The 13,522-nt window shown below is 29.6% G+C and overlaps 2 protein-coding genes across 2 annotated transcripts in view; one reads left to right on the forward strand and one right to left on the reverse strand.

Moving 5' to 3' along the window:
* ppk18 (pickpocket 18) overlaps positions 1–13,522 on the reverse strand; it is a 41,527-nt gene that overhangs the window by 11,157 nt on the left and 16,848 nt on the right. The window contains exons 5-11 of the mRNA XM_075294278.1: positions 11,772–11,876; positions 11,540–11,727; positions 11,018–11,082; positions 5,016–5,366; positions 4,791–4,938; positions 4,527–4,720; positions 40–369 (exon numbers count right to left, since the gene is read on the reverse strand). Of these exons, the coding sequence (XP_075150393.1) occupies positions 40–369; positions 4,527–4,720; positions 4,791–4,938; positions 5,016–5,366; positions 11,018–11,082; positions 11,540–11,727; positions 11,772–11,876 (1,381 nt within the window). The remainder of the gene's footprint in view (positions 1–39; positions 370–4,526; positions 4,721–4,790; positions 4,939–5,015; positions 5,367–11,017; positions 11,083–11,539; positions 11,728–11,771; positions 11,877–13,522) is intronic.
* LOC142223778 (zinc carboxypeptidase A 1-like) lies at positions 10,616–11,935 on the forward strand. Its single transcript, XM_075293631.1, has one exon. The coding sequence runs from the start codon at positions 10,628–10,630 to the stop codon at positions 11,897–11,899; it is 1,272 nt and encodes a 423-aa protein (XP_075149746.1). The 5' UTR covers positions 10,616–10,627; the 3' UTR covers positions 11,900–11,935.

Consider the following 13,522-nt stretch of genomic DNA (forward strand, 5'->3'; position numbering starts at 1 on the left):
TTCACTACTTATTGATTCTAAATATGTTTTGTGACTTACAGTAATCCACTGCTATAAGCTTCACCATTGGTTCGACGCATTGTCATCTCATTGAGAAATATTCGAAATTGTACTCCATCACAGAGTGGTAAACAATGTGCACATGCATATCCTCCATTTGTGCTGTCATCTTCACTTGCACTTTTGACATAATCGAAATAGCTCCATCCATACCATATAGCATTCCATTGACGGAGACATGTTAAATCGACAAGATTACAAACGGTTAAATTTGGTGTTGATACCATGGGTGGTGTAACACAACCGCAATGTTTCATCATCGATGTGGAGCGACATTTAAGTAAACATTCATCAATGGAATAATAGGATCTAGATTAGAAAATGTTCATATTATTCGGGTTATTATCTTATCCAAAAGATCTATCTGAATACATTTTATCTTATTGTAATAAGATAAAATTTATTGAGAGAGATCTTTATCAGATGCTGGTCGGTGTGGAGGTCACTGTGTTGCTTCACCGTGAGCATTTTCGAATCATGCTGCAGATGCAGTTCCGTTGTCTTGGAGTGATATCCAATGGCAATCTGCAATGGATATTACTCCACTAGGTTTACTACTGGAAGTCCAAGCGGGGACCGCATAATCGACTAGTGGGGCCGCAGAGTCGACTCCTAGGTCTTTTGAATCGTAGTGTTTGGGGATCAGAATAGTGGTTTGACACCCCCTGCACTTTATCAGATGCTGGTGGGTGAAGAGGTCACTGTGTTGCCTCACCGCGAGCATTTTGGAATCATGCTGCAGATGCAGTTCCGTTGTCTTGGAGTGACATCCAGCGGTAATCTGCACTGGATTTCACTCCACTGAGTTTACTACTGGAAGTCCAAGCGGGGGCCGCATTATCGATAAGTGAGCAATCCATCGACTTTGAATCGTCTCTTTATCTCTCCCCTAAGTGCTACCAACCAATGCCTTCAGGATCTTGTTTCTACTCCCAACATTTTTAGCAACCATTTCCCCATGTTTTCCAAAGCGCAACAGGCATCAAATGTCACACCTAGGAGCTTGGGTTGCACAGAACAAAATATCACCAAAATATTTCCAATTAAAAAGTTAATTGAAGTTGAAAATTTTTTCAATTAATAAATTAATTGATACAATTAACTTTTTAATCATGATAGAAACATTAAGTTAATTAAGTCAATGATTGAAATTTTTAAAATGTTTAAATAAAAAATTAATTGATACAATTAACTTTTTAATCAAATTCGGAAGACTAATTCAGTTTAAAAAAGTGCTGATTTTTTTTTACTTTTTTAATTAAAAATGTATTTCAAACAATCATTTGTTAATCCAAATAAAAACTCTAAGCCAATCTAACTAAGTAATTAAAAATAGTTACCTTTTTTAATTAATAAATTAATTGCGTTTTGCAATCAACATCAATTAAATTTTTAATTGAATCAATTAAAAAATTAATTGAATTTTGCTGAAAAAATCAATTAATTTTTTAATCAAGAATTTTTTCTATGCCCAATTAAAACTGTGATTGACTATCATTTTCGTGATTGAAGACATTTCAATTAAAAAATTAATTGGATCAATTAATTTGGTGATTGAATCAGAGAAAAAATTTTTTGTGTGTTGGGGGAAGTGTTTCCTCTAAATTCCACATTGGAATGTCTACCAGCCAAATAATTTGCTAACCATCTCTTATGATAATTCGGGAGGGAGTTTTCCATAAAATCCCTTAAGAGGGAGGTGTGGTTCACTGTATCAAAGGTTTCAGAAAAATCCAATGCTACGAGACTAAAACGTTTATGGGACCTTTTAACATTCAATTCATCTGCAGTGCTGGCTGGTCGTATTCCTACCCGAGCGGAAATTATGCTGATACTCTGCCAACATTAGGAGTTCTGTGAAGTAGGGCAGTAGAATTGCCTTAAGAATTTTTGGAAACGGAGAAAGGAGAGTAATGGACCGATAAGAGTCTCCAAGGTGTACTTGTTTCCCTGGTTTCAGAAGCGGAAAGACCTTCCCTATTATCCAGATATCTGGTATATCAAGCGTGCTGAGGAAACGGTGGAACTTCTGGCGGTCTGGCGGTAATGACCAATGGTCTGAGTGTGCGGAAGACTCGACTTTGACTTCTGCTTGGACAGGAGGTCTGTACGCCGCCTTGAGGTACGCCTTGTTTGTTTCTCCAGGATGCTTTTGTCTCAAAATTCTACATAGGAATGTCTACCAGCCATATAGTTTGCCAAACATCTCTTATGATTATTAGGGAGGTAGCTTTCCTTAATATCCCTTAAGATGGTGGTGTTGATCACTGTATCAAAGACTTCAGACAGATCCAAAGCTACAAGAATCGATCGCTTATACGGCCTTATACTATGCAATCCCACTACAATGTTGGCTGTTAATTTACATAGTGCAGAGGTCGAATTCCTGCCCGAGCAGAAGTCATGGTGATAGTCTTCCAACATTAGGAGTTCTGTGAAGTAGGGCAGTAAAATTCCTTCAAGAATCGTTGTAACAGGGCAAAGGAGAGTTTCTGAAACCTGTTTCCCTGGTTTCAGAAACAGAACAACCTTTCCTATTATCCAGATATCCTAAATTTCGAGGGTGCTGAGGAAAACATTCTCGTAGGCAAACAATTTGGCCAATTGCGGTGGGACTTTTGGCGGCAATTATCGTCTCGAGTACACACTTGCAAATGACCATTAGAGGGCTGTCTGGTCTGAGTGCACGGAAGACTCGTCTTTGCCTTCTGCTTGGTGGTTGTTTTTTTTTTTTTGTTTATATATTCCACATACCAATGTCTACTAGACATATAGTTTGCCAACCATCTCTAAAGAGTATTTGGGAGGGAGATTTCCGTAAAATTTTCTATAGAAATAAAATTTTGACAAAATTTTCTACAGAAATAAAATTTTGTCAAAATTTTCTATAGAAATAAAATTTTGACAAAATTTTCTATAGAAATAAAATTTTGACAAAATTTTCTATGGAAATAAAATTTTGACAAAATTTTCTATAGAAATGAAATATTGACAAAATTTTCTGTAGAAATAAAGTGTTGATAAGTTTTCTATAGAAATAAAATTTTGACAACATTTTCTATAGAAATAAAATTTTGACTAAATTTTCTATAGAAATAAAGTTTTGACAAAATTTTCTACAGAAATAAAATGTTAAGAAAATTTTTTACAGAAATAAAATTTTGGCAAAATTTTCTATATAAATAAATTTTTGACAAAATTTTCTATGAAAATAAAATTTTCTATAGAAATAAAATTTTGACAAAATTTTCTACTGAAATAAAATTTTGACAAAATTTTCTATAGAAATAAAATTTTGACAAAATTTTCTATAGAAATAAAATTTTGAAAAAATTTTCTATAGAAATGAAATATTGACAAAATTTTCTGTAGAAATAAAGTGTTGATAAGTTTTCTATAGAAATAAAATTTTGACAACATTTTCTATAGAAATAAAATTTTGACAACATTTTCTATAGAAATAAAATTTTGACAAAATTTTCTATAGAAATAAAATTTTTGGAAAATTTTTCTATAGAAATAAAATTTTGACAAAATTTTCTATAGAAATAAAATTTGAACAACATTTTCTATAAAAATAAAAATTTCTATAGAAATAGAAAAAATTGTCTATTTCTATGGAAAAATTTTCTGTAGAAATACAATTTTGGTAAAATTGCCTATAGAAATAAATTTTGACAAATTTTTCTATAGAAATAAAATTTTCACAAAATTTTCTATAGAAATAAAATTTTCACAAAATTTTCTACGGAAACAAAATATAGACAAAATTTTCTATAGAAATAAAATTTTGGTAAAATTTTCTATGGAAATAAAATTTAGACAAAATTTTCTATAGAAATAAAATTTAGACAAAATTTTCTATAGAAATAAAATTTAGACAAAATTTTCTATAGAAATAACATTTTGACAAAATTTTCTATAGAAATAAAATTTTTGGAAAATTTTTCTATAGAAATAAAATTTGGACAAAATTTTCTATAGAAATAAAATTTTAACAACATTTTCTATAAAAAGAAAATTTTAACATCATTTTCTATAGAAATAAAATTTTGGCAAAATTTTCTGTAGAAATAAAATTTAGACAAAATTTTCTATAGAAATAAAATTTTGATAAAATTTTCTATAGAAATAAATTTTTTGGAAAATTTTTCTATAGAAATAAAATTTTGACAAAATTTTCTGTAGTAATAAAATTTTGGCAAAATTTTCTATAGAAATATAATGTTGTCAAAATTGTATGTCTTTAGAAAATTTGTGAAGTGCCTCTTAGTTAGAGAGGAATATTTTGAAAAATCTATCAAAACTTTTACAATTCTACCAATCTACCAAACAGTAAAAAATCTACCATGTTTGGTAGAATTCTACCTACTGTGGCAACCATGCATTCGACCCTCTGTTATATATATTTTATACGATTTCTTCAAGATATCCCTGAAGAATTTTCCTCCCTTTGAGATACGCACCTGTTCAAAAGCATTTGACCCTCTTCTGGAAAATAACATTTCCTAACATCTGGGGAAAATTGACGAACGCTTTCACTAGAATCATAAAATTCTGGTTGTATAGGTATTTCAACTATGGAATAATAATTCACTAAAATTTCTCCAATATGACTGGACTGAATGTTCGAATAATCTTCCTGAGGAAAAACAGTAATCTGCAAAGAAATTAATATTAATTAATATATAAAATAATATTTTATATTAGAATTAAATATAAAATCATACCATAAAGGCATCTATATCAAAATCTCTTATGGTGGCATCATCCGGGTCGGCTTGTAAGACAAACTGTATTGAATTCAATATAGAATTCGCTTCAAATGGTACTGGAGCATGATTCCTTACAAATTCATTATCACTTTCACGTATTGCCCTGCCATAATTGAATTTTGAAAAATATAGAATATATGATGATTGAAATTTGTAACTGTTTTTTTTTGCAATACTTACTCATCAGTACTATAACTTTCTCTTTTATAGTTAAATATGCAGCATGCACCCGATGAGGTTAAACGTTTACGAAAATAATCGGATATATTTACTGGAATTCCATAGACGATACCTTTTATAATTAATCCATCACAATCCGGTCCAAGATCTTTTAATATATCTCTTATGGGATATTGTTCAGTATTATAAACATATTTCAATATGTTATCCAATTTTTTTACAATGGTCTCATTGACATTGGTATCACCATAGGGAAATATGTAGAAATCATTCAATGTCAATAAATATTGAAACATTTCATTTGGCGTTTTAGCCAAATAAAATGGTTTGTAACTTTGTTGTTTTTCAAATCTGCAAAACAAAATATTGAAATGGAGGGGTTAATATGTAAAAATTATTATTTTCTTCTTTTAAGCGATAATAGCATTAAATGCCAGTACATATATGATAATCGGTCGATTTTGAGGTATAGGAAAATTTCAGTGAACATTTTCTATAGAAATAAAATTTTGTTACAAGTTTCTTAGAAATAAATTTTTGTTACAATTTTCTTAGAAATAAAATTTTATTAAAATTTTCTATAGAAATAAAATTTTCTATAGAAATAAAATTTTGGTAAAATTTTCTATAGAAATAAGTTTTTGTTAAAATTTTCTATAGAAATAAAATTTTGTTAAAATTTTCTATAGAAATAAAATTTTGTTAAAATTTTCTATAGAAATAAAATTTTGTTAAAATTTTCTATAGAAATAAAATTTTGTTAAAATTTTCTATAGAAATAAAATTTTGCTAAAATTTTTTATAGAAATAAAATTTTGACAAAATTTTCTATAGAAATAAAATTTTGACAAAACTTTCCATAGAAATAAAATTTTGAAAAAATTTACATTAGAAATAAAATTTTGACAAAATTTTCTTTAAAAATAGAATTTTGACAAAAATGTCTATGGAAATAAAAATTTGATAAAACGTTCTATAGAAATAAAGTGTTAACAAAATTTTCTATAGAAATAGGATTTTGTTAAAATTTTGGAAACATTCTCGATAGAAATAAAATTTTGTATAGAAATAAAATTTTGTTACAACCCAGCAAAAAAAAAAGCGTCGCCAAAAAAGTAGTGAAAATGTTCTTTTTGGTTCGGGAAGGGGTGCAAAATTGGCGCAGAAGCGATGAATTTAACATGTGCTTGTCATAGGACGGATGTCCACCATTTCACCAGCCGTTACACTGCATTTGCATCACTTCTTAAGGTGTGATTTGAAATCAGTGTTTTGGAAGTGAATTAAAAAATTTTGTAATATTTTGCCAAATAAAGAGTTTTTATGATTTTTAACGCATAACTATTTATACCCTGCGCCACACTGTGGAACAGGTAATTATAAGATAGTGCATATGTTTGTAACACCCAGAAGGAGACGAGGTAGACATATGGTGTATTTGGCAATAATGCTCAGGGTGGTTAGTTGAGTCGATATAACCATGTCCGTCTGTCCGTCCGTCCGTCTGTCTGTGAACACATTTTTGTGATCAAAGTGTAGGTCGCAATTTAAGTCCAATCGCCTTCAAATTTGGCACATGTTCGTAATTTGGGTCAGAATAGAACCCTATTGATTTTGGAAGAAATCGGTTCAGATTTAGATATAGCCCAGAAACCAGAGTTTTGGCCCAATTTGGTTGAAATTTTCCACTGGGAGTACAATTAGTAATATAGTCATGTGTGCCAAATTTGATTGAAATTTTTCTTGTTAAATCGCCACTGCTTAGTCGAAAAGTTGTAAAAATGATTCTAATTTTCCTAAACTTCTAATACATATATATCGAGCGATAAATCATAAATAAACTTTTGCGAAGTTTCCTTAGAATTGCTTCAGATTTAAATGTTTCCCATATTTTTTTTACTAACATTGTGTTCCACCCTAGTGCATTAGCCAACTTAAATTTTGAGTCTATAGATTTTGTAAAAGTCTATCAAATTCAGTCCAAATCGAGTGATATTTAAATGTATGTATTTGGGACAAACCTTTACACGCAAAGAAAAAAAAACGTTTGGAAAACGTGTACCGAAAACGTTTTTCTTTTGTTAGGGTTTTTTGAATTGCTTCGAAAATTTTAAACTTTTATCACCAAAAAAATTCGTTTGTTACAAAATTTTTATTTTTTCAATAAAAAAAAGTTATTTTTGAAACAACAACACAGTCCATTTCGTTTATATCAAACACTGTTCTTTTCCGACTTTAGGTCTTTAATAAGACACAGTTTACAGTTCAAAATTTAATATACTACAATGTAATGTTGAACATTTTTTCGGAATCTTCCGAACATATCTGGAATATATGTAATAAAAAAAAACAAAAAAAAAAACTTTGGTCGAAGCGGGGATCGAACCCACGACCCTTGGCATGCAAGTCGGACGTAGCAACCACTGCTCCACGGTGCCAAACTAAATGTTTGTTTCTGTTAAATAAACTTTGTTTATTCGGTTCGTGGGCGCCGCAAGCTATGCTATATAAATATAACTTATATGGATATTTATCTATTGATGACCATAACAGGTACATAGCTCAGTGGTTAGTGTGTTGGCTTACAAAGTGCATGGTCCGCGGTTCGATTCTCCGTCCAGGCGAAAGGTAAAAAAATTTTAAAAATTTATAAAATCGTGTAATTTCTTCTACATTGTTGGTATTACAGAAAAAGGTGCTAAGAACTAAAAAACTTCGTGGAAGTGAGAAAGATGTGAGGGAAAATGCAATTAGCCAGAAAAAAATTTTTTTGAGTTAGTCTTTATGAAATTGTTTTTACATCCTGGAAAAGAATAAACGTTTATCACAAAAAGTATATACTTTTCTTCCAAATGTACTTCCTTTCAACGAAAAGCAAATGAGAAACGAACTTTGTTTGTCTAAAATTTCGTTTGGGAGGAAAGAATTATTTTTTTGCGTGTATATATAGCACCCAACACATTTGACGGATGTGATATGGTATCGAAAATTTAGATCTACAAAGTGGTGCAGGGTATAATATAGTCGGCCCCGCCCGACTTTAGACTTTCCTTACTTGTTTTTTTTTATAATTTTTTATGATTTTTAACACAAGCGTTAGCTTGCCTGAAACCTTTGACCTCAAATATTTTCAAAAATTCGCAATTTTTCTAGATTGGATTTAGCATTTTGTTCGACAAAGTTTAATAATTGGTACCATTTTATTATTTATTACTCTGTTTTTAAGTTACTTGAAATAAAAAAAGTTAAAACGAAATAAAATTATAGTAAAATTTTCTATAGAAATACAATTTTGTCAAAATTTTCTATAGAAATAAAATTTTTGTAAAATTTTCTATTGAAATAAAATTTTGTTAAAATTTTCTATAGAATAAAATTTTGACAAAATTTGCTATATAAATAACATTTTGACAAAATTTTCTGCAAGAAAAATATTTTGACAAAATTTTCTATAAAAATAAAACTTTGACAACATTCTCTATAAAAATAAAATTTTGACAAAACTTTCTATAAGAATAAAATTTCGACAAAATTTTCTATAAGAATAAAATTTTGATAATTTTTTTTATAAAAAATAAAATTTTGTTAAAATTTTATAAAAAATAAAATATTTTGTTTTTTATTGTGGGTTTGTACTTCAATCATATTTGTTGGTTTGATCTCAGTTTTAAAACCATTGTGTTGACTAAACTACAAGAGTAGCTTAACCAACAGAGGAAAATAATGTTTGTCAAATTTATTTGGGCAAAGCCCTATAGACGGCAAGATGGTTGGATGGACGCACGTTTCGGAATTACCACATTCCTCATCAGCATCCTCTACTTGCAGCAAAACTATCAACCAATTATCAGAATAAATTCAGGCAGCTCATTAAGCCCAACAATGAACCACACTTGAACCTTCCGAAAAAAGGTTTATGATAGCCGGCTTATGCCGAAATAAATTCATACAAACATTTCTCGTTTCCTTTGCCACCATCAAATCATCGATTTGAGTGCAGTTGGCTGGGTTTATTTTGAGCGTGCTTCCTCTTACTTCATTCGTGTTTTGTTTTTTATTGTGGGTTTGTACTTCAATCATATTTGTTGTTTTGATCTCAGCGTTAAAACCATTGTGTTGACTAAACTACAAGAGTAGAAATAGAAAGAGAAATAAATTTGACAAACATTCTTTTCCTCTGTTGGTTAAGCTACTCTTGTAGTTTAGTCAACACAATGGTTTTAAAGCTGAGATCAAAACAACAAATTTGAAATAAAATATTGCCAAAATTTTCTAGAGGAATACAATTTCATTAAAATTTTCTATAGAAATAAAATTTTGTTGAAATTTTCTATAGATCTAAAATTTAAAAAAAAAATCTTTAGAAATAAAAATTTGGCAAAATTTTCTATAGAAATAAAATTTTAATGAAATTTTCTATAAAAACAATTTTATTGTTTTGTTATTGTTGGTTTATACTTCAATCATTATTGTTGTTTTTGATTTCAGCTTAAAACTATGCATTGACTAAACTACAAGTGTAGCTTAACCAACAGAGGAAAAGACAGATGTTTGTACACAGATTTATTTCGGCAAAAGCCGACTATCATAAACCTTTTTTCGGAAGGTTCAAGTGTGGTTCACTTTGGGTTTAATGAATTGCCTGAATTAATTCTGATAATTGGTTGATAGTTTTGTTGCAAGTAGAGGATGCTGATGAGGAATGTGGTAATTCGGAAACGTGCGTCCATCCAACCATCTTGCAGTCTATAGGGCATTGCCCAAATAAATTTGATAAATATTCTTTTACTCTGTTGGTTAAGCAACACTTGTAGTTTAGTCAATGCATGGTTTTAAGCTGAAATGAAAAACAACAAAAATAAAATTTTGACAACATTTTCTATAAGAATAAAATTTTGACAAAATTTTTTATAAGAACAAAATTTTGACAAATTTTTTTATAAGAATAAAATTTTGACAAAATATTCTATAGACAAGAAATTTTGTTGTCTATAGACATAAAATTTTGGTAAAATTTTCTATAGAAATAAAATTTTGCTAAAATTGTCTATAGACATAAAATTTTGGTAAAATTTTCTATAAAAATAAAATTTTGAACAAAAAAACAAACTTTCTAAAGAAAAAAAATTTATAGAAGTAAAATTTTTAAAAGATGTTCTATAGAAATAAAATTTTTAAATGATGTCCTATAGAAATAAAATTTTGACAAAATTTTCAAAATTTTTTATGGAAATGCGATAAAATTATTGCAAGGTTGAACTTTGACAGAGATTTGATCAACTTGATTTTCTTCAATTTCATATGACTTTCTATGTTTTTCTTGCTAAATTCTCTTTCATTTGATTAGAACCTGCTTATCTGTTATTGACTGCATAATTCTTGCCAAATACTTCAGTAGCAGCCAGTTGCTGCCAATTACTTCCTTACCAAGAATACATACTTCGTTCGAGTACTATAAATATCTCTGTCTTTGGATAATAGCTAAACCCCTCCATTTGGTAGCTTATCATGCAAAAGCAAAGAAAAACCAAGTAACCAAAAACCAACATGAAAACCTATAAAAGCGATTAACGCATGAAAATCATCGACTATACGTCGAAAGTACGCGTAACATGAAACATTTATCCATTGCATTGGCGGTCCTGGCCATACTGGGACTGGCCTCGGTCTCGTCGGGTTTGAAGGCTCGCTATGACAATTATCACATCTATCGGATACAACCACAGACCCGGGAACAATTGGATTTTATTAAGAAATTGGATGGTTCAAGGGATTCCTATATCTTCCTGGATGCTGTGCACTATATTAACTCAAAGATCAATGTGATTGTGGCTCCTCATCGTGTGCCAGATTTTGTCAATTCTTTGGAAAAGAATGCCATTGTCTATGAACTATTGGATACCAATGCTCAGGCCCATTTGGAAGATGAAGAGGTGGCTGATCCCAAGAGACGTAGTTCAGATTACACCTGGGAGGAATATCATGAATTGGAAGATACTTACAATTGGTTACACAGTTTGGCTGAAAAATATCCCGATATTGTATCGGTCTTTAAGGCAGGCACCACCTATGAGAAACGCGATATTTTGGGTGTTAAGGTGTCCTATGGCTCAGGCAATAGGGGTATCTTCATTGAAGGTGGTATGCATGCTCGCGAATGGATTGGTCCCGCTACTGTCACCTATATGCTTAACGAACTATTGACCAGTGAGAACAAGGAGGTTCGCATGATTGCCGAAAGTTTCGACTGGTACTTTGTGCCCCATGCCAATCCTGATGGTTTTGTCTATACCCATACCACTGATCGTTTGTGGCGTAAAACTCGTACCCCCTATGAAGGTGATTGTTATGGTGCTGATCCCAATCGTAACTGGGGCTTCCATTGGAATGAAGTTGGTGCTAGTAATAATCCTTGCTCCGATACCTATGCTGGTCCCTATGCCTTCTCCGAAATTGAAACAAAATCCCTATCCGAATACATTGACCGTGAGTTGAAGGGTAAAATCTTTTTGTATGTCTCCTACCATTCCTATTCGCAATTGCTCTTGTTCCCCTATGGTCACACAAATGAATTGCCACCAAATTATAATGACTTGAAGCGGATATTTGATGTGGCCGTAGCTGCTATTAAGCAGCGTTATGGAACCAAATATACCGGTGGGAATATCTATGATGCCATCTATCCTGCTGCTGGTGCTAGTGTGGACTGGGTCTATGGTGAGCAAGATGTGAAATATGCCTTCTGCTATGAGTTACGTCCATCCAATTTGAATATCTTGACCGGGTTCAAATTGCCAGCAGCCCAAATTATCCCCACTGCTGAGGAAAGTTTGGATTCTTTGATTGCCATGGTCAAGGAAGCTGGTATTTCGAAATTTTTGTAAATGTTTTCCAAGAATAAATCGTAAAATTTAATCAAATTTGTTAATTTTTTTTTTGTTTCGATTTTTCTTCCCATAAATCTTTTGTTATGTTCTTGGGACTTTGATTAGGGGCCCCTTGAAGGAGAAATCTTGCTTTGCTTTTTTTTGCTCTTATCGAATTTGTATTTATTAATTAAATTTATGATTAATCGAAAATGAACGTATCGTAGGTGAATTTCTTGATTTTGCCATAAGATAATGGAGCTAAACCCAAATGTGACGTTTCGTCCATGGTGATTTGCTTATAATCTTATCAAAAATATATGGTAGCCGTTGTGGGAATAAATTATGGTCTCAATATCTTCTTGAGAGCAGAACTTATTATATTTATGTTTTTTTGCAGCTTTATTTTTGTGAGTACATTTTAAATATATGTAGTTAGAATTTTGATAGAGATGGGAATGAGGAAATGAATTCAAATAAACTACATTATCCGGAGTCGACTAAATCCTATTTGAATAATAATCCATTTATAGTTCTATGATGGGTGGTACTAGCAATGGACTGGTATAAATTATCTTATTTGGCAAATTTATTTATGAAAAAATTCAAAATTTGATGCGAATTGTATACAGGGTTGTTCGACTCGAAAAGTTTTTTTTTTCAAAATTGTGTTTCTATAAACAATTTTGTCAAAATTTTATTTCTATAGAAAATTTTGTCAAAATTTTATTTCTATAGAACATTTTGTCAAAATTTTATTTCTATAGAACATTTTGTCAAAATTTTATTTCTATAAAAAATTTTGTAAAAATTTTATTTCTATAGAAAATATTATTAAATTTTTATTTCTATAGCAAATTTAGTCATAATTTTATTTTTTTTAGAAAATTTTATCAAAAATTTATTTTTATAGCAAATTTTGTCAAAATTTTATTTCACTAGAAAATTTTTGTCAAAATTTTATTTCTACAGAAAATTTTTGTCAAAATTTTATTTCTATAGAAAATTTTGTCAAAATTTTATTTCTATAGAAATTTTTTGTCAAAATTTTATTTCCATAGAAAACTTTTGTTAAAATTTTATTTCTATAGAAAATTTTGTCAAAATTTTATTTCTATAGAAATTTTGTCAAAATTTTATTTCTATAGAAAATTTTGTCAAAATTTTATTTCTATAGAAAATTTTGTCAAAATTTTATTTCTACAGAAAATTTTTGTCAAAATTTTATTTCTATAAAAAATGTTGTTAAAATTGTATTCCATACAAAATTTGTCAAAATTTTATTTCTTTAGAAAATGTTTGCAAAATTTTATTTCTATAGAAAAATTTATCAAAATTTTATTTCACTAGAAAATTTTTGCAAAACTTTATTTCTATAGAAATTTTTTTCAAAATTGTGTTTCTATAAAAAAATTTGTCAAGATTTTATTTCTATAGAAAATTTTGTCAAACTTTTATTTCTATAGAAAATGTTGTCAAAATTTTATTTCTATAGAAAATTTTTGTCAAAATTTTATTTCTATAAAAAATTTTGTCTAAATTGTATTCCATACAAAATTTGTCAAAAATTTATTTCTTTAGAAAATGTTTGCAAAAAGAAAAATTTATCAAAATTTTATTTCCCTAGAAAATGTTTGCAAA

Source organism: Haematobia irritans, chromosome 2 (assembly GCF_050003625.1).
Source record: "Haematobia irritans isolate KBUSLIRL chromosome 2, ASM5000362v1, whole genome shotgun sequence".
Lineage (NCBI taxonomy): Eukaryota > Metazoa > Arthropoda > Insecta > Diptera > Muscidae > Haematobia > Haematobia irritans.